Raw genomic sequence first — 21144 nt, forward strand, 5'->3', positions numbered from 1 at the left:
TCACATATCATCATTTTTTAACCACTTTGAAGAGAAAGAGGAATAAAAGGAAAACTCTGGAGTATTGAAAGACAAATGAGAGTTAGTCTGGAAAGGAAGGGAAGTGAAGAGAATGTTCTGAGTGGAAAGGAGGATATGCAAAAGAGCATCAAGGCAAGACCCAGCACTCGTGGGCTGGGAAAGACACTATTTCCTTTTTTTTTTTTTTTTAATTACTCAATGAATTTTATTACATTTATAGTTGTACAACAATCATCACAACCAAATTTTATAGCATGTCCATCCCAAACCCTCAATGCATCCCCCCATTCCCCCAACATGTCTCCTTTGGAAACCATAAGTTTTTCAAAGTCTGTGAGTCAGTATCTGTTCTGCAAAGAAGTTCATTGTGTCCTTTTTTTAGATTTCACATGTCAGTGATAACATTTGATGTTGGTGTCTCATTGTCTAACTGACTTCACTTAGCATGATCATTTCTAGGTCCATCCATGCTGCTGCAAATGCCATTATTTCTTTCCTTTTAATGGCTGAGTAATATTTCCTTGTGTATACGTACCACATCGTCTTTAACCACTCCTCTGTCGATGGACATTTAGGTTGTTTCCAACCATGTCTTGGCTATTGTATATAGTGCTGCAATGAACATTGGAGTACTTGTGTCTTTTCGAGTCACGGTTTTCTCTGGATAGATGCCCAGGAGTGGGATTGCTGGATCAAATGGTAGTTCTATTTTTAGTTTTCTGAGGAATCTCCATACTGTTTTCCACAGCGGTTGCACCAATTTACACTCCCACCAACAGTGTAATAGTGTTCCTTTTTCTAGGAAAGACAGTATTTCAATGCTGGGTTATATATAATCCACTCCCCCACCCACCAAGTCCTCCGTGGTAGTGCCTCTCTGAAGTACCTAGATAACAGAATCTGATGCAACTTCCAGAGATGTTTTACAGATGCTAAATCCCCATTAAATAGAAGAAATTAACTACCGGATGAGCCTAAGCACAGGAGCCTAAGGATTGATAACAGTAACACCTGTGGTGCTGCCCTGTTCCCTCACCATCAGCTAATCAGATAATTGCGCGCATGGGCTGATCACCAGCCCTGTGATGCCCTTCCCCCACCTTGCCTTTAGAGTGCTTTGCTGAAAGCCCTAGGGGAGTTTGGGTGTTCTGAGCACTAGCTACTCTGGAATCCTTGCTGGGAGCCCTGCAATGAATGCTGTGCTTTCCTTCACCACAACCCAGTGTCAGTAGATTGGATTTACTGTGGGTGGGTGAGCAGAACAGTTTGGTCTGGTAACAGCAAGACTGAAGTATGTACATCATGGAGGCCCTTTCAGCACAGCAAAAGGCCCCTACCTTGTGAGTGACGGGAAGACTATGCAGAGATATCAGCAAGAGAATTCAGGGTCAAATGTGTGATTTTGAAAAGTCTGTCTGGCAACCCGTGTGAGATTTGGGTTTGGCAAAATTCAGGCAGGATTGGTCAGAAGGCTGCTACAGGATATGAGAGAAAATGAGGGCCTGAGCTAAGTGAGTAGATGAAATTGAGAAATATTGAGAAAAACAAGTCACCAGATTTGTTAAGAGAAGATTTATTGTCACTTTCAGGGTTGGGAGATTAGGGATGTAGGGGAAGAAAAAAATTTTTCCTTCTACCCTTCTAGGTTGTTGGCAGATTTTTTTTTAATGCCCCTGCAGCATATGGAGGTTCCCAGGCCAGAGGTCAAATCAGAGCTGCAGCTGCCCACCTACATCACAGCCACAGCAACAGCAACGCATGATCTGATCCAAGTCTGCGACCTTCACCACAGTTCATGGCAACACCTGATACTTAACTCACTGAGCAAGGCCAGGGATCGAACCTGTGTACTCATGGATGCTAGCTGGATTTGTTACTGCTGAGCGGCAACAGGAACTCCAAAAGACAGATTAACAAGACAAAAGCACACATGTTTATTTAACATAAGTTTTACTTAACCTGTGAGTCTTCCTAATAAAGTGACGTTCCAAAGAGCAGTTAAACCTGATTGTTTTTATGGTAGGTATGATGAAGGGTGGAATGTCTTGGGGAAATGTGATAAGACAAAAGGATATGAGCTAAGGATTTGAAGCTGGGAGAAACTTAGCAAGGCCTGTTCATTTTGTTTCCCCAGAGTGCTCCTCCATCTTCAAAGGTAAGGATGCTCCTTTTCTCATGAAAAAGAAAGGAACACCTCTCACCTGAAGGTCTTATGACCTGCTTCAGGGGAGAGTGGGAGTTCGGAGAGTCTTTCCTTGCACCTACCGTTTCTCAGATTCTTTCAGCTTAAAAATATTCAATATGCTAACGTGCCATGCCCTGAACCCCGTAAGAGATAAGGAGGAACCAAGGTTAACTTTAGTTTCTAGGCTGAGGGGCTGAGGGAAGAATAGTATTTCCAAGTGAAATAAAACAGTATAAGAGGCAGGAGTTCCCTAGTGGCCTGGCAGTTAAGTATTCGGCATTGTCACTGCTGTGGCAGTTTCTAGCCCTGGGCCAGGAACTTTATGTGGGTGAAGCCAAAAAACAAAAAAGTATAAGAGGTAGAAGGTTAGTTTAGGAGCGGGGGGAAATATGAATTCCATTTAGGACAGATTGCAGTTGAGGTGCCCAAGACTACCCAGAGATATTCAACAGGTTGTTGAATATATGACATTCATGTTAGAGATATCTGTGCCAGAAATACAGAATTTAGATTAGAGGTGACAAATAATATGTAAGGAAAACTGAAAAGTTCTGAAATAGTCAAAAGAGATGACTGGGTGACCTTTCCATGACTTTTCCTTTATTTCTCAACTCTGTAGAGATAGAAATTAGCTCACAGAAAACTGACAGTAATGCCAATGTTTCCTGCCCAAGACAATGCAAGCGATTCCTGTCCACAACAATGCAAAGGAATTTTGTGCGGTAGACAACAGGTCTCTGTAAATCAAATTCTTCTTGGAACCAGGGCGAACATCCTTACTGGTTCCCCCCTTAATGAATGAGCTATGTAGAACCTTTGGCACGCCCTCATTTTTATTTGCACGTGAGTTATAACTGGACCCTTTAGAAACTTTAAGAATTTTGGAACTTTCACCAACATCCCTGTGGAGTCACCTGACAAAACCAGGTAAACCAAGGAGGCCTGGAAAAGATGGCAGAGTAGAAGGACCTTGAGCTCACCTCCTCTCATGAGCACACTAAAATCACAACTAATTGCTTAAAAACTACTGATTAAAGAAAAACAAAAAAAGCACAGGTAAACCATGTTGCTAAAGAACACCTTGTGGGCTGCTTAAGCCCAGGCAAGCTTTGCTCATGGCTCCCAGAGTGAATGGTGAACATCCAAGTGGCAGTACCACAACATTGCTGATTCTGTTTCTCTAGGTTTCTTTCCTTTTCTTCACTGCTTTTGTGGTTTTATTTTTGTTTCTCATACACCTACGGCTGGTAAGTTTTTCTCCACTGATAGCAGCAACGATTAGGAATTTGTCTGTATTCTGACCATTTGGTGGTCTCTTTGAATGAATTGATAGTTCATAGAGATATATTCCGTCTTGGTTAAGAGAAAACAGGGATCTGGTTCATTAGTCTTTCTTTGTTTGCCTTTTTGTCTACTTGTGAGTTCACATCATTTAAGACTTCCCTGCCCACTGGGGAGGAGAATGGCTCTTTGATATTTGCTCTAGTGGGTTTTGTGTTTCTGTGTTTATTTTTTACCTATGACTGAGGTTGTAGAAACAAAGTTACATGCTCTTGTTGACTAACGTTAACACGCATACATGCTCTTGTTGACTAACATTAACACCAAATGTGAGTGCTGTGAGTTTCAGTTTTATTTGGGGACCTTATGAAGGACTATGCCTGGGAAAATCTCTCAGATAGCTCTCAGGAACTGCTCTCAAAAGGAAGGGGACAGTGTATACAAAATTTGGGGCTGGGAAATATATGTAGCCAAGAATATATCTTGGTAAAAGATTACTGCTAATCATAAAATATATATCTCAATGATATGAGATATATAATGATTTTAGTGCTTATCTATGCATAGGAATAAGCAAGAATCTGAGGTCATTGGAATTCTTCCTTAGATATGCATCTTAACAATCTAAGGGCCCATATATCCAAAACACAGAGTGGCTCATCCTGGGCTTTGTACTCAATTCCTTCAGGATGTATTGTAGGTCAGTGACTGCAGTAGCTCATGACTTAATCCTTGCAGAAGAGGATGGCAAGCAACATTCTTTGTTTTTACACACTCTGTGTCTGTGTATCTATATGCCTTCATGGCTGTAATCAAGGAAGATCTTCACTTGTTGTTAGAGTGTGAAATGGGGTGTAATCAGATTATCACATCTCTTATGTTTAATACCCAATGAAGCATATGGAATTTCCCAGGCCAGGGATCGAATCTAGATGCAGCTGTGACTTATGCCACAGCTGCAGCTATGCTGGGTCCTTGACCCACTGCACTGGCAAGGGGATCAGACCTGTGCCTCTGCAGTTACCTGAGCCTCTACAGTCGGATTCCTTAACCCACTGCACCACAGTGGGAACGCCTAGATTATTACTTTTTTTTTTTTTTTTTTTTTGTCTTTTTGCTATTTCTTTGGGCCGCTCCTGCAGCATATGGAGGTTCCCAGGCTAGGGGTCGAATCGGAGCTGTAGCCGCCAGCCTATGCCAGAGCCACAGCAACACAGGATCCAAGCTGCATCTGCAACCTACACCACAGCTCACAGCAACGCTGGATCCTTAACCCACTGAGCAAGGGCAGGGACCCAACCCGCAACCTCATGGTTCCTAGTTGGATTCGTTAACCACTGCGCCACAACGGAAACTCTGTCTTTTTTTTTTTTTAATTACTCAAATGAATTTATCACATCTGTAGTTGTATAATGATCATAACAATCTGATTTCACAGGATTTCCATCCCACAGCCCAAGCACATTCTCCCACCCCCCAAACTGTCTCCTCCGGAGACAATAAGTTTTTCAATGTCTGTGAGTCAGCATCTGTTCTGCAAAGAAGTTCAGTCTGTCCTTTTTTCAGATTCCACATGTGTGTAGATTGCTACATTTCTTTTTTTTTTTTTTTTTTTTTTGTCTTTTGTCTTTTTTGTTGTTGTTGTTGTTGTTGTTGTTGCTATTTCTTGGGCCGCTCCCGCGGCATATGGAGGTTCCCAGGCTAGGGGCTGAATCGGAGCTGTGGCTACCGGCCTACACCAGAGGCACAGCAACGCAGGATCCGAGCCATGTCTGCAACCTACACCACAGCTCACGGCAACGCCGGATCGTTAACCCGCTGAGCAAGGCCAGGGATTGAACCCGCAACCTCATGGTTCCTAGTCGGATTCGTTAACCACTGCGCCACGACGGGAACTCCAGATTGCTACATTTCTGACTGCTTGTACAGGGGAGCAGAACTTGCCATCCCCAAATATGTCTTTAGGCATATTAATTATTTCATGCTGGCTATTTTCTAAGAAACAGCAGGCATGAAAAATACTCTGAACCAAGGAGGAATTACCCTTTTTGTGTGTGTGTGTGTGTGTTTTAGGGCCATACCTTCAGCATATGGAGGTTCCCAGGCTAGGGGCCTAATCAGAGCTACAGCTGCCGGCCTATGCCACAGCAACACCATATCCGAGCTGCATCTTCGACCTACACCACAGCTCATGGCAACGCTGGATCCTTAACCCACTGAGGGAGGCCAGGGATTGAACCTGAAACCTCATGGTTCCTAGTTGGATTTGTTTCCGCTGCTCAGTGACGGGAACTCCGGAATTACCTACCCTTTTGTAATTAATGACAGTTATCAACAGAGAAAGCATTGATTTAAATCTGCTTAACGATCTTACCCTTGTTCACTGTGCTCTTCCTGGTGACCTCCCAGAACAGACTACCAACCCCAATATCCTCTTTTGTCTCTAGCTCAGAATGGTATTTATTATTTATTTTCTTGTTACAGCTGCACCAGTGGCATATGGAAGTTCCTGGGCTAGGGGTTGAATCAGAGCTGCAGCTGCAGGCCACAGCCACGGCCACACCCGATCCAAGCTGCACCTGCAACCTCTGCATGACCTATACCACAGCTTGCAGCAACACTGGATCTTTAACCCACTAAGTGAGGCCAGGGATTGAACCTGAATCCTCACTGACACTATGTCAGGTTCTAAACCTGCTGAGCCACAGCAGGAACTCTGAGAATGTATTTAGTGTGAAGGCTTCAAACATTTGGGGACATTGATTTTCCTTCAAACATTTGGGGACATTGATTTTCCTGAGTCTCTCCCATGTACATGTTAAGTTTTTTGTTTAATTTTCTCTATTCACGTTAATTTAATTCTTAGGCCAGCCAGAAGAACCTAGAAGGAAAGAAAAATTTCTTCCTTCCCAACACTTATCAAGATGACTACACACTCACATAAATCTAGTCCTAAAATTCAAAAAATAAACTTTTAAATGTGCAAGATTAAAAAAAAAATCCTTCTTACAGAAATTTCTAGTATAGAAGAAATCCATTTTCAAATAACTAAACCAGATCTTAGGCAAATGATATTCTTTTAATGTTTGGCTAAAAAACAAAACAAAAAACCTCAACTAAGTATTTTTTCACTGTAAAATATAATACAATTGTGTGTTTTAATCAAGTTCGTTTCCTTACTGAGAGAATAATTGATTTGAACTTCCTAAACTTCTACTAGTTTAATTATTTAAAAAACCCTAACATTACTCTAATGAAATGTTTTAGGAACATGAAAACTGCAAATTTATTCAGCAAAACTGAATCATTATTCAAGTTCTTATATTACCTGTAAGTTTCACAGCACATCGACTTAAAACCAATTTCCATGATGTTAGTCATTTTAAACTTTGTACTGGAGGTCCCCTGTGGCTCAGTGGGTTAAGGATTCAGAGTTCTGCTGTGGCTTGGGTCACTGCGGAGGCATGAGATCCATCTCTACCCTGGGAAGTTCCAGAACGAGAAAAAGAAAAAAAGGGGGGGGGTTAGTTCCTGTCATGGCTCTGTGGAAAATAATCTGACTGTCTATGAGAACATAGGTTTGATCACTGGCCTCACTCAGTGGGTTAAGGATCCGGTGCTGCCCTGAGCTGTAGTGCAGGTTGCAGAAAAGGCTCGGATACCTGGTTGCTGTGGCTATAGCTCCAATTCGACTCCTAGCCTGGGAACTTCCATATGTCGCAGTTGCAGCGCTAAAAAGCAGAAAAACAACAACAACGCTTCGTACTAAGGGTTGATCTAATTAATGGTAATTCTCGGACGCTTTGATATGTTCTAAGCATACTTTCAAGTTTATATAATTTTGCTTATTTTTACGTGACACAAAGTGGCTACATCTCTAGGTCAGATTAATAAATGCGCTTGGTTTTGCTACTTATAAGGTGTAAAACAGAAGTGGTAGATGTAGAAAGTTAAGCTCAATGTATTAGGAGTTTTGTTAGTCTCTTAAAATGCTCGAATAGGACCAGTTTCCAGTTACTGACCTTCACATGAAAGTATAACAGGGACTGAGAGGAACTGTGCACGAGTGTCGGGCTCCTCAGAGACGAAGTAACCGGACATTGGGAAGGAAGGAAACCCTGCAATTTGATGAAGCTCACTTTACCAGAGGAACTAACAGGAATCTCGTGCGCATGCGTTCCTAAACTCTCTCCGCCCTGCCCCTCCCGCGTGCTAACGTCTCTTTCCGGCCAGCTTCGGGCCCCTTCACGAGGAAACACGCCTTCTTCCGGGGCCATACGTCATTGTTCTCGCTTCTCGGTAACTAAGGCGATGAGAGGGACTTTCCGCTTAGGCGAGCGGCCGCCTTAATGGAGTAGGACGAACCCCTGAGGCGTGCTGACTTCACCTAGGAAACAGTCTGGCAGCACAGGTCTTTCCTGAAGTATAAACATTTGGCGGTGAGCTTGGAAAAACGTGTATTCCGAGGATCTGTTAATTTTTAAAGAGCGAAGGACCGCTGTCTTGCCCTGTTCCAAGATGGCGGCGCAGCCTCTCTGAGTGTCTTGCTTCCGCTCTCTCTCAGGGGTGGGCGCTCTTTAATTGGTTATCGGACGGCGCTGTGGCGTGACGCACAAAGGCGCTGACCAATCGGCTGAGAGCTGAGCTGGACTTGGCGGTGGGAGCCGGAGCCGGGCTCTTGTAGCAGTGGGTGCGCACAGCTGCAGCCGGTGAGCGTTTCCGGGCAGGTGAGTGGGCAGCCCAGGTGATGGGACGCCAAGGGCTTGGACAAGGGTCTCTACAGGGGGCAGTTGGGTTTCTCCCGAGGCGAGGCCTTTTCTCGGCGGGCAGAGGAATTGAGGGGATCATTGACCCTGGGATCTGCGGAGAGTGACGCGGTCCCCGCCAGGTGAGGTGGCCAGCCGGCTTCTGGCGCAGGATGAACCGAATCGCGCGTGGCGGAAGGATCCAACGTTTATTTTACAGTTGAGGAACTCGAGGTTTAGGTTAAATGATTTATGTTTCGTGACAGAGCTGAGACTAGAACCCAGGTCTTCGGACTCCTTTTAAGGATAAAACCTTGTTTAAACTTAGTTGTGTCCTGAAAAGTTCTGCCTTGATGACCTGAATGGCATAAATTGGGTGGGTGGGGAGGGGGGAGAGGGCAGATTCATCTACAAGAACTTAAGTTTCACTTATTCATTCATTAATTCATCCATTCTGCTATTAGCCTCTTCTGAAACCCTTCCTCTTTGAATATATGTTAGTGGTAGACCCATCTCTCTAGAAAAATGCATATTCACTCAGGCACTCGGTTTTGCTTACACCTTCAGAGAATTTATTGACCCTTTAAATCCCAAGAATCCATGATCTAGAAGGGGCAAGGGGAAGAGTCAGTGGGGAAGGAAGAGAGCAAGTTTTAGTATGTAGATACCTGGGGATATGGAGTGGAGATAGTACCTTTTAATTATGAACTGTTTTGAGAACGGAAACTCATTTAATGAAGTCTGCGGCAGTGCTTGCTGAAAATTGGGATGTTAGAACTTGTTTTCATTCCCACCTGAATTACCCTTTGCTACCCAGGAAGTTACCAAAGTGTTTCCTGTGTACATAGTGCTTCAGCTTCCCGCTTTTGCCAGAAGTAACAGGTAGGTGCCTTAAATTTTCAGTTAAAGCAAACATTTGGAATTTTTGTGGTCTCTGTTGTGTATAATAGGGTAATCAATTCATTTGCATTTATAGCCATATGTTATTCCTTTAGTCCAAATTGTTAACAGTATGGCACTTCTCAGAGTAACTTGGAGACAATCATTATTCAGCATTGCATTAGAGACCACTCAGGCCACTTAAAAGATTCCTCAATTTGCTTTTTTTCTCATTGTTCTTAGAGAGTTTTGTTCCCTTGAACCCTAGTAGCTGAAGTGTGTGTGTTAGCCTAGATTTTAGTGTGTAAGTGAGATGTATAAAACACTCAGTGGAGTTGGCAGTGTCTGGGTTTGAAAAACTTTTGTAATCTGAATAGCTATTTCATTACCTGGGATCTTTCAAGGCATGAGCATAAAGCAGCTGTGGTGAGGAGACAGATGCAGATGAGGAACCTCAGCGTAATAGCAAACTTTGCTTTGTAATTTTAGCAAACCCAAGTAGAAATAGTTTGGCCAAGAACCGGTGGCTGTCCTCATTGTGAATTGGATTCAGACATCTGTATCCAGTTCTTTTCTCTATAGTTAATGATGAAAGGAGGGAAAGGGCTCAAAACCAAAATCACTTGGAAGGTAAATTTTAATACAGTATTTATTCAAATAGGGCAAGGAGGAAAAGGGGTCAGAGAGCAAGTAACTGAATGCTGAAATAGGGTTTGAGACTTACCATTGAGCAGGGGGCTGAAATTGCCTTGGCTGAGGTATGTGATCTATGAGGTGGTTTAAATTACATTATTTAGCTACACGCAGCTTAGAGGTGGTCAAATAATTGTAACCCCCCCCCTTTTTAAGTGCTAGGAGGGTTGAGAAAGGAATTGCAAGTTAATTGGCTGTCGAGGTCAGAGAGGAGTGAGATGTTGTCCTACAGTGACAACTGGTTCTTTTATATTAAGTGTTTAAGAAATGTTGCATTTGGAGTTCCCGTCACGGCTCAGCGGTTAACGAATCTAACTAGGATGTTGTGTGTTTGATCCCTGGCCTTGCTCAGTGGGTTAAGGATCTAGCGTTGCCATGAGCTGTGGTGTAGGTCGCAGACTGGGCTCGGATCCCGCATTGCTGTGGCTCTGGCGTAAGCTGGCGGCTACAGCTCCAATTAGACCCCTAGCCTGGAAACCTCCATATGCCATGGGTGTGGCCCTAGAAAAGACAAAAAGAGAAGGAAAAAAAAAAAAGAGAGAGAGATGTTGCATTAGGTGATCATCTTTTTCTTTTTTTTAAGACTTATTCTTTCTACTATAGTTGATTTGGAATGTTCTGTCATTGTACAGCAAAGAGACCCAGCCATATACACACACACACGCATATGTACACATACATGTATATATACACATTTTTTTCTCTCATTATTTTCCATGTTTCATCACAAGTGACTAGATATAGTTCCCTGTGCTATACAGCGGGATCTTATTGCTTATCCACTCCAAATACAATAGTTTGCATCTACTAACCCCAACTCCCAGCCCATCCCACTCTCTCCCCCTTGGCAACCACACGTCTGTTCTCCAAGTCCTTGAGTTTGTTTCTTTTCTGTAGATAGGTTCATTTGTGCCATATTTTAGATTCCAGATGTAAGTGATATTATATGGTATTTGTCTTTCTCTTTCTTATTTCACTTAGTATGAGAATCTCTATTTCCATCCATGTTGCTGCAAATGGCATTATTTTGTTCTTTTTTATGGCTGAGTAGTATTCCATTGTGTATATGTACCACATCTTCTTAATGCATTCATCTGTTGATGGACATTTAGGTTATTTCCATGTCTTAGCTGTTGTGAATAGTGCTTCAATGAACATGGGGTGTGTGTGTCTTTTTGAACGACAGTGATCATCTTTTTTTGAAGTTTCATTGAGAGTTTGACATACGAATAAACCTTTATCTTTAGTGGGTTTAATTAATTAATTTATTCATTTATTTAGACAATGGCAACATACTTGGAGTTCATTCAGCAGAATGAAGAACGTGATGGTGTACGTTTCAGTTGGAATGTGTGGCCTTCCAGCCGCCTCGAGGCTACACGAATGGTTGTTCCCCTGGCTTGTCTCCTGACTCCTTTAAAAGAACGTCCAGACCTGCCTCCTGTGCAGTATGAACCTGTGCTTTGCAGCAGGCCAACTTGCAAAGCCATTCTCAACCCACTTTGGTATGAATTCTGTTCAAAACTGGTAAAAATGATGAATGTAATAAATTACAACTTTTATAATCCTCATAAAAGTAATTCAGTTTGGGTATGTTGCGCATTTGAGATGAGTAGTAAATGGTGGGATTCTTAGTTGATGAATGCTTATAGAAATTTTTCTGGCCTTATACTCCAGATAAAGTTAGGACTAAGGGAATGAGATAGAAGTAGAGAGAAATTTGTAACTTCCCCCTTTTTTTGTGCCGATTTTCATTTTGCTTTTGGCTTAACTGTTGATTTTATTGGTGCCTCTTATAGTATTTTCCAAAAGCTGTAGGCAGTTTTGTCTTACATATCTGGTATGGTGATACCATATGGCAGGAAGAAGTATTAGGCAGAAGAAATTTGAACTCTTAATTATTTTATTTTATTTATTTACTTATTTATTTTTAGGGCCACACCCAGGGCATATGGAAGTTCCCAGGCTAGGGGTCCAGTCGGAGCTGCAGTGGCTGGCCTACACTGAGCCACAGCAATGCCAGATCTGAGCCATGTTTGAGACCTACACCACAGCTCACAGCAATGCTGGATCCCTAACCCACTGAGAAAGGCCGAGGATTGAACTGATGTCCTCATGGATGCTAGTTGGATTTGTTACTGCTGAGCCATGATGGGTACTCCCAATGATTTTATTTAGTTTTTTATTTTTTGTCTTTTTTTTTTTCTTCTTAGGGCCACACATGTGGCATATGGAGGTTCCCAGGCTAGGGCTTGAATTGGAGCTGTAGTTCCTGGCCTACGCCACAGTCACAGCGAGGCCAGATCCAAGCCATGTCTGCAACCTACACCATAGCTCATGGCAACACTGGATCCTTAACCCACTGAGCAAGGCCAGGACTCAAACCCATGTCCTCATCCTCATGAATGCTTGTCAGATTTGTTACTGCAGAGCCATGACAGGAACTCCCAATGATTTTATTTGTAAGTGTAACTCTTTTGCATCTGAGATGAGATAGTGATTTATGCTGTTTCTTTTACATGTGGGCACTCTTTGAAAGAATATTTGAACAAGTGATGATCGCCATAAATATTCTTTAAAAAATAATATATATATTTAAAAATTTTATGGTTGTACTCACGGCATATGGAAATTCCTGGGCCGGGGATTGAATCTGAGCCAAAGCCACCACCTATGCTGCAGCTGCAGCAATGCTGGATCCTTTAACCCATTGTGGCCCAGGATCAAATCTGTGCTTCCCAGCAGTCCAAGCTGCTGCATTTGCATTCTTAACTCATTGCACCACAGTGGAAACTCTCAAAAATTTTTAAGGGCTGCATACGTGGCATATGGAAGTTTCCAGGCTATGGGTTGAATCGGAGCTACAGCTGCTCTGGCCTACACCACAGTTCACAGCAATGCCAGATCCCTTAACCCACTGAGTGAGGCAGGAATCGAACCCGCATCCTCATGGACATTGGGTTTGTTTCTGCTGAGCTATGAGAGCAGCTCCCCCAAAATAAAATTTTTATACGAGGGAACATTTTTTTACTTCATTGCCCTTGTTCTTACTTAATGTGCCCATACACAAGATACTGCTGCTTTTTTAAAATAGCCAATGATTGTTAGTTTTCTAAATGTAGCAAGGGAGGGGGAAAAAAAGGACAGAAAAATGTAGTAGTTTCACAAATATGAACAATACGGATGTTAGAAAAATCGTAAAGACTATGTGTATGTAACAAGGCAAAAGGTAATAACATACACTTTATTAACTTATGAATTTAAAGTTATTATATAGGAAATGAGAAAAGAGAGAAAAGGGTTTACTAATTCTTCACGGTTGTTTGAAAGAGACTTTTGGTCTCTACCTGACAGCCAGAACTCTAGCTGCTTGAATGTTTTGCATGCCTTCATTCCCTGAGGCACACACACAGAAAAACGTATCTGTGTGATTTACTGAACTTGAAGTTTATATTTGGATGATTTCTACCTAAGAAATGAAAATAGTACCTATTTTTAATATTTATCTTTCTCACAGTCAGGTTGATTATCGAGCAAAACTTTGGGCGTGTAATTTCTGTTTCCAGAGAAATCAGGTATGTGAATTATAATTATTTTTAAAAGCATTTCTGATATTTCATTTTAGTTGTGTACTCTGAGAAAAATTGAGATTAAATTTATGTCTGCCCTGGCAGTCAGCAATTTCTGCCAAAGTCAGGGTGATAGATTTTGTTAAGCATAATATTGACTCTTGAACATACATCATTTTTCTTTTTTTTTTTGTCTTTTGAGGGCCGCACCCAAGGCATATGGAGGTTCCCAGGTTAGGGGTCCAATTGGAGCTATAGCTGCCGGCCCTTGCTGGAGCCACAGCAACGCCAGATCCGAGCCGTGTCTGCGACCTATACCACAGCTCATCGCAATGCTGGATCCTTAACCCACTGAGCCAGGCCAGGGATCAAATCTGCGACCTCATGGTTCCTATTTGGAGTCGTTTCCGCTGTGCCACAATGGGAACTTGTATGTGATTTTTCTTTTGAATGATTATTTAGTTTCATCGTTTGAGTTTTTGTTGTTTACTGTGGGGGAGAGACACAGAATTCCTTTTTTTTTTTTTTTTTTGTAAGTTCTCTGTAAGCACTAAGTGTATTACCCTAGGAAATAGACAAGGTATTTATATTATACTTGATTTCAATGTATTCTTTTCTTTTTTTTTCGTCTTTTTCTAGGGCCTCTCCTGCAGCATACGGAGGTTCCCAGATTAGGGGTCTAATTGGAGCTATAGCCACAGGCCTACGCCAGAGCCACAGCAATGCAGGATCCAAGCCGCGTCTGCAACCTACACCACAGCTCACGGCAAAGCCAGATCCTTAACCCACTGAGCAAGGCCAGGGATCGAACTCACAACCTCATGGTTCCTAGTCAGATTCGTTAACTACTGAGCCATGACGGGAACTCTGACTTCAATTTATTCTAATTGGATAGTGTACATTACTGAATTTTCATTTTCTGACCTTTTTTTAAATGATTTTTACTTTTTTCCCTTATAGCTGGTTTACATGCAGTGTTGTGTCAATTTTCTGCTGTACAGCAAGGTGACTTAGTCACACACACATATGTATCAATTTTTTTTTCTCACATTATTATGCTCTATCATAAGTGGCTGGATATAGTTCCCAGTGCTATACAGCAGGATCTCATTGCTTATCCATTCCAAAGACAATGGTTTGCATCTATTAACCCCAAATTCCCAGTCCATCCCACTCCCTCCCACTCCGCCTTAGCAACCACAAGTCTGTTCTCCAAGTCCATGAACCTCTTTTCTGTGGAAAGTTTCATTTGTGCTGTATGTTAGATTCCAGATATGTGTTATCATATGGTATTTGTCTTTCTCTTTCTGACTGACTTCACTTAGTATGAGTCTCTAGATCCATCCATGTTGCTGGAAATGGCATTAATTTGTTCTTTTTTATGGCTGAGTAGTATTCCATTGTGTACATATAGCACTTCTTCTTAATCCATTCATCTGTCGATGGACATTTAGGTTGTTTCCATCTAACTTTTCTAACTTTCAGGGTCAAGTACCAGTGCTGATCTTGTCTTGATTTAAAAATTTAAAAACTGCTAAATGCAATAAGCTCACAAAAACTAGCAGCTCACAAATGATGAGAGACACATCTCTTTGGGTTTTTGTTGTTGTGTGTTTGTTTTTTAGCTGCACCCGTGGCATATGTAAGTTCCCAGGCCAGGGATTGGACTTGCACCACAGCAGCGACCTGAGCCGATACAGTGACAATGCCATATCCTTAACCCACTGCACCACAAGAGAATTCTGAAAAAAACTGTGTGTGTTTTAATCTTTTAGAAGTTACAGCATAACCTGCATTTAACAAGTTACAGGAGTTCTCCTGTGGTACAATGGGTTAAGAATCCAGTGTTAGAACTGCTGTGGTTTGGGTCCCTGCTGTGATGCAGGCTTGATTCCCTGGCCTGGGAACTGCCACATACTGTAGGTGTGCCTCCCACCTTTAAAAAAAAAAGAAAAAAAAGTGACAATGTGATATAAATATTGGGCAGGATTGTAGATTTTATATTCTGATTTTTGTGTTTTATAACATGTCCTACATTTTGTGCTTTTAGAATTAATATGTGGCCACTACCTATTTTTATAAATGAAAATGAAAGGCATAACACGTCTTTCAGCCCTAATAAAAGCATGGCTTTGTTTTCTTCTTTTCAGTTTCCTCCAGCTTACGCAGGCATATCTGAGGTTAATCAGCCTGCTGAACTGATGCCCCAGTTTTCTACAATTGAGTACGTGATACAGGTAATTGTTTGTTGCACATTTAATGAGCAATGTTAAATAGTGAGTTTCTCTGAAAGTACTTTGTCTTTCGTGTCTCTGGGTTGTCTGGGTGACTTGAAGCTTTGAGGGCAGCAGGGTCCTGAGCATTAGGTTCTGGTGCAGATGCACATAGTGGCCTTGTTTCCAGGTCTTGAGAGAAGGCTCCACCAAAGGTAGCACTGACTCAGTTCAGAACCTGCCTTCCACAGCCGTCTCCATCCCCGTGATGGTCCCCCAGCTTCTAGTTGTTCAGCTTCAAGATCTTAGATTCATCGTTGATGTCTTTCTTTTGCTTACATTCCGTATCTAATCCATTAGGAGATCCCACTCAGTTGATCTTCAAATTCTAGGCATCAGACCTAAACCACAGCCGTGACAACACTGCATTCATAATCGGCTGTGCCCCAGGGAAGCTATATTCAAACTTTATCCAGGATCCAAACTTTTCTTGAATTATTGGGGCAGTTTCATAACTTTTGTCCATGATTTTCCTCTTACCCACTTATATTTTATTCCTTTTTAATTTTTTTTTTGCCATTTTTTTGGGCTGCTCCCGCAGCATATGGAGGTTCCCAGGCTAGGGGTTGAATCGGAGCTGTAGCCACTGGCCTGCACCACAGCCACATCAAGGCGGGATCCAAGCCACGTCTGCAACCTACACCACAGCTCACGGCAACGCCGGATCCTTAACCCACTGAGCAAGAGCAGGGATCGAACCCGTAACCTCATGGTTTCTTGTCGGATTCGTTAACCACTGAGCCATGAAGGGAACTTCCCCTTTTTAAATTTTTTAAACTTAATTTAATTTAATTTAATTTTTTTTTTTTTGTCTTTATGTCCTTTTTCAGGCCGCACCTGCAGCACATGGAGATTCCCAGGCTAGGGGTCACATCAGAGCTACAGCTGCCGGCCTGTACCAGAGACACGGCAATGCCAGATCTGAGCCACATCTGCAACCTACACCACAGCTCAGCAAAGCCGGATCCTTAACCCACTGAGCAAGGCCAAGGATCGAAGCCGCAACCTCATGGTTTCTAGTTGGATTTGTTTCCGCTGTGCCACAATGGGAACTCCTAATTTTATTTTTAATTTAATTTAATTTTTTTGTCTTTTTTTTTTTTTTTTTTTTTTAGGACCACTCCTGTGGCAAATGAAGATTCCCAGGCTAGGGGTTGAATTGAAGGTGTAGCCACAGGACTACACCACAGCCATAGCAATGCCATATCCAAGCTGCATCTGCAACCTACAACACAGTTCACAGCAACACAGGATCCTTAACCCACTGAGCGAGGCCAGGGATCAAACCTGAAACCTCACGGTTTCTAGTTGGATTCATTTCCACTGCTCCACGACAGGGACTCCCTCCTATATTTTATTTTATTTTATTTTATTTTTTTGTCTTTTTGCCTCTTCTAGGGCCGCTCCCACGGCACATGGAGGTTCCCAGGCTAGGGGTCAAATCAGAGCTACAGCGACTGGCCTACAGCCACGGCAGCGTTGGATCTGAGCTGCGTCTGCAACCTACACTGCAGTTTACGGCAACACCAGATCCTTAACCCACTGAGCAAGGCCAGGGATTGAACCTGCAACCTCATGGTTCATAGTCAGATTCATTAACCACTGCGCCACGACGGGAACTCCTCCTATATTTTATTCTTAACTCAGTAGCCAGAGTAGCTCTTTATAAACATCCCAGAGTTTGAATCCAACTAGGAACCATGAGGTTGTGGGTTCGATCCCTGGCCTTGGTCAGTGGGTTAAGGATCTGGCGTTGCCGTGAGCTGTGGTGTAGGTTGCAGACACGGATCAGATCCAATGCTGCCATGGCTGTAGGCCAGTCACTACAGCTCTGATTTGACCCCTGGCCTGGGAACCTCTACATGCCGTGGGTGCCACCCTAAAAAGCAAAAAAAGAAAAAATAAAAACATCCCATTAGGTCTGTGTTCAGAAACCTCCCCCTTTCACCCAGAGTAACAGTCTTCAAAGTTCTGTGTGAGCTGGCCATGTCACCACTCTGACCTCAGCTTCTGTTAGTATCTTCGTCCAGCCAAACGGGCCTCCATGACTTTCCTCAAGTGTGCTGGGAACACACACGCCCATGGGCCTTTGCTTTAGCTTTTCCTCAGGCTGGAGTTTGCTTTGTCTGTATCCATATTGATCCCTTCCTCTCCTCCAGGTTTTGTTCAAAGCTTACTTTCTTAGTAAGGCCGCCCTGACCTCCTGTTTACTGGTGGAGCCTTCCCCTAGTTCCACTCCCGGCCTGCACAGTTCCTCTTCTTCCCTGTTGCAGAAGGTTAGCTCCTCAGGCAGACAGGGATTTTCTGCCTTTCAGTTCACTGGTGTATCATAGGACCTGGAGCAATTTCTGGTGTTTCAAAATGTGGAATAGGGAGTTCCCTTTGTGGCACAGCAGAAACACACCCGACTAGTATCCATGAGGATGCGGGTTTGATCCCTGACATTGATCAGTGGGTCAGGGATCCAGTGTTGCTGAGGTGTAGGTCACAGATATGGCTGGGTTCCTGCCTTGCTATGGCTGTGGTATAGGCTGGCTCCTGTAGCTCCGATTCGCCCCCTAGCCTGGGAATTTCCATATGTTGTAGGTGCGGCCCTCCAAAGCCAAAAAAAAAAAAAAGTGAAATAAATTTTTGGATGAAAACAGTCCTTAAGTCTAGTTTGTTTGGATAAATCCCATAATGTAATGAGGTATAGAGGGGTTTGTTTAGATGGAGTTATCCCTGACATTAAAATAAATAAAGACTTGGTGTTTAGGTACCTTTTGCTTTAAAAAGAGCTATTTATATCTATTTCTGTATTGATCATTATGCTGTCTTCCTTTGCGAGAAGCGAGGTGCCCAGTCCCCTCTGATCTTCCTCTATGTGGTGGACACGTGCCTGGAAGAAGATGACCTGCAGGCCCTCAAGGAGTCCCTGCAGATGTCCCTGAGTCTCCTTCCCCCGGATGCTCTGGTGGGTTTGATCACGTTTGGGAGGATGGTGCAGGTTCATGAACTCAGCTGCGAGGGAATCTCCAAGAGTTACGTCTTCCGGGGGACCAAGGATTTAACGGCAAAGCAAATACAGGTCAGTGCCTTGCTTGTACCCAAGCAGGAGCAATTAAAGTTTCGTTAGGAAAAAGAGGAGGGGGAGAATACCTATTCACTTTCAGGGTTATGGGAAATGAGTCTTTTTGGTTTGTTTAGGACATGCTGGGCCTGACCAAGCCTGCTATGCCCATGCAGCCAGCACGACCCGCTCAGCCGCAGGACCAACCTTTCATTTCAAGCAGGTGAGCCTCTAACATGAGGTGCCCTCTGCATACACGGCAACAGTCGTTGGGGGGAGGGAAGAACTGTGTGAGGGGTTTTATTTTCTTATTTGTAAAGGAAAAAAATGAAAAAAAGATTAAGCCTGGAGTTCTCTTGTGGCTCAGAGGGTTAGGGATTCCGAGTTGTCACTGCAGAGGCTTGGGTCACAGTTGTGGCATAGGTTCGATTCCTGGCCCAGGAATGTCCACATGCTGTGGGTGTGGCCAAAAAAAAAAAGATTGAGCTTAACCAGTATTTACTGTTTAGTAATGAGCATAGCACATTGGTATACATTTAGAGTTTATAACTAAATATACGTACATGCACATCGTACGTGTGTATGTATGTATACAGATGATGTATGTGTGGCAGGTTTGCTCAGAATGTTCTTCCTCTTAGATTGTGTCATCACAGAGATGTATGCAGTCATTCCCCTTTTATTAGACATCTGGCCTTTATTCTTTTTGATTATTCAGTAAAGCTGAGGAAAGTAAAAAGGCTTCTCTGGGATGTCCTCAGACAAACCTGAGCCCAGGCACTAAGTTCTGCTTTCCCCAGGCTGCCCAGGGCAGGTTAACAGTCGGCAAATGTGGACATGCTGGGGACAGCCTCTTACTCTGCAAGAAACCGGTGTTTCCCTCTGTATTACTCTCCAGGTTTAAGAGAAACAGAGTCTTTAGAATGATGAAGATGGTCCATGTGCGTGAGCCCTGAATGGACTGCGTTCATGTTAAGCGTGTCTTAAGGATTTTCTTGCTGCTTCAAATTTAATTAAACTGATTTGCTCCTATAGAAATTGATTTTTTTTCCCTCATGCTATATATGTAGATTGCTATATGTTAGGCTTTAAATAATAGAAAAGTAAAATTGTTTTGAGCTTTTGGAGCAGGTTTTTTCCACTTGGATAATTTGAAGAGCAGTGACTGTGTCACGCAGGGCTGAAGGCCAGAGTACTTCATTAAACCACGCTTGATGTTTCCCTTCAAAATCATGCAGATTCCTGCAGCCCGTTCACAAGATCGACATGAACCTCACTGATCTTCTCGGGGAGCTGCAGAGGGACCCATGGCCCGTAACCCAGGGGAAGAGACCTTTGCGATCCACTGGCGTTGCTTTGTCCATCGCTGTTGGCTTGTTGGAGGTAACTCAGAATTGACTGGGACCTCTCCAACCGTGCAAGCTTGCTCTCAGAAGGGGTGTTTGTTGGTCTTGTCCGAAAGTCACTTGTGACCTCAGTCATCTGATTGTGTTAGTTTATCAGAATGTGCTTCAGTCATTACCATTATCCGCACGGAAGGAGCCCTTGATGTTTTGAAAATAGAAAAATTTTCGTGAGACGCACCAGACCATCAGGGCAAGGAGCAGTGTGATCGCAGTCAATTAATAAAAGTGCTCCAGGCCCTCAGGTTGGAGGAAAGAAGCTGCTTCCCTGCAGCAGCATCAGCAGAGGAGAGTGCATGTTTGGAGCCGTTCTGGGGGAAATGGAAACATACTTGGCGTGGGCTGCATGTTTCTAAAATGCTGCCATTTAACTGTTTTAGGGCACTTTTCCAAACACGGGAGCCAGGATTATGCTGTTTACCGGGGGTCCTCCAACCCAAGGACCTGGCATGGTGGTTGGAGATGAATTAAAGGTTCCTATTCGTTCTTGGCATGATATTGAGAAAGATAACGCGCGTTTCATGAAAAAGGCAACCAAGGTAGGTGCTTCTGGCCACAAGCTGAACGTGTGATCATCCAGGGCGGGGGTTAGGCTGCTCTGGAGTGACAGCTGCTCTGCTGAGGCCATGCTTCCTCTTGCTGAGATGACCTTCCTGATTTTGGCTGATGTTAAGTATCATCCCAGTTCTGAGACCTTAGAGTAGCTGCCCTTAAAACTGCTCCAAGTATTTTGAGATTGAAAGCTGTACTTTTATGACTTGGATGGATGTTATACAGAAAACTCTCCATATTCCTTTTTGGTTATATCCCTTTGGTGTAGTCAGGCACATCTAGTAAGCGATGCTGCTTTTTTTTTTTTTTTTTTTTTTTTTTTTACTTTTTAGGACTGCACTTGCAGCCTATGGAGGTTCCCAGGCTAGAGGTCCAATCGGAGCTACAGCTGCTGGCCTATGCCACAGCCATAGCGACACAGGATCCAAGCCGTGTCTGCAACCTACACCACAGCTCATGGCAACACCGGATCCTTAACCCACTGAGCAAGGTGA

At 43.2% G+C, this 21144-nt stretch overlaps 1 protein-coding gene and 1 long non-coding RNA gene across 6 annotated transcripts in view; one reads left to right on the plus strand and one right to left on the minus strand.

The window, feature by feature from the left end:
* LOC102163552 lies at positions 768 to 7665 on the minus strand. The gene is made up of 3 exons (XR_308679.3): positions 7510 to 7665; positions 6816 to 6969; positions 768 to 819 (listed from the first exon to the last, which is right to left on the minus strand). It is a non-coding gene; the product is annotated as an uncharacterized LOC102163552 (long non-coding RNA).
* The window catches only part of SEC23B (Sec23 homolog B, coat complex II component), a 41044-nt gene continuing 27668 nt past the window's right edge, over positions 7769 to 21144 (plus strand). The window contains exons 1-9 of one of the 5 annotated variants that reach the window (XM_005672715.3): positions 7779 to 8214; positions 9050 to 9114; positions 11086 to 11309; positions 13322 to 13379; positions 15524 to 15610; positions 18477 to 18713; positions 18833 to 18918; positions 19934 to 20078; positions 20479 to 20637. In XM_005672715.3, the coding sequence (XP_005672772.1) occupies positions 11089 to 11309; positions 13322 to 13379; positions 15524 to 15610; positions 18477 to 18713; positions 18833 to 18918; positions 19934 to 20078; positions 20479 to 20637 (993 nt within the window). In that variant the 5' untranslated portion in view covers positions 7779 to 8214; positions 9050 to 9114; positions 11086 to 11088. 5 annotated transcript variants of the gene reach the window in all.

Source organism: Sus scrofa, chromosome 17, assembly GCF_000003025.6.
Source record: "Sus scrofa isolate TJ Tabasco breed Duroc chromosome 17, Sscrofa11.1, whole genome shotgun sequence".
Taxonomy (NCBI): Eukaryota; Metazoa; Chordata; class Mammalia; order Artiodactyla; family Suidae; genus Sus; species Sus scrofa.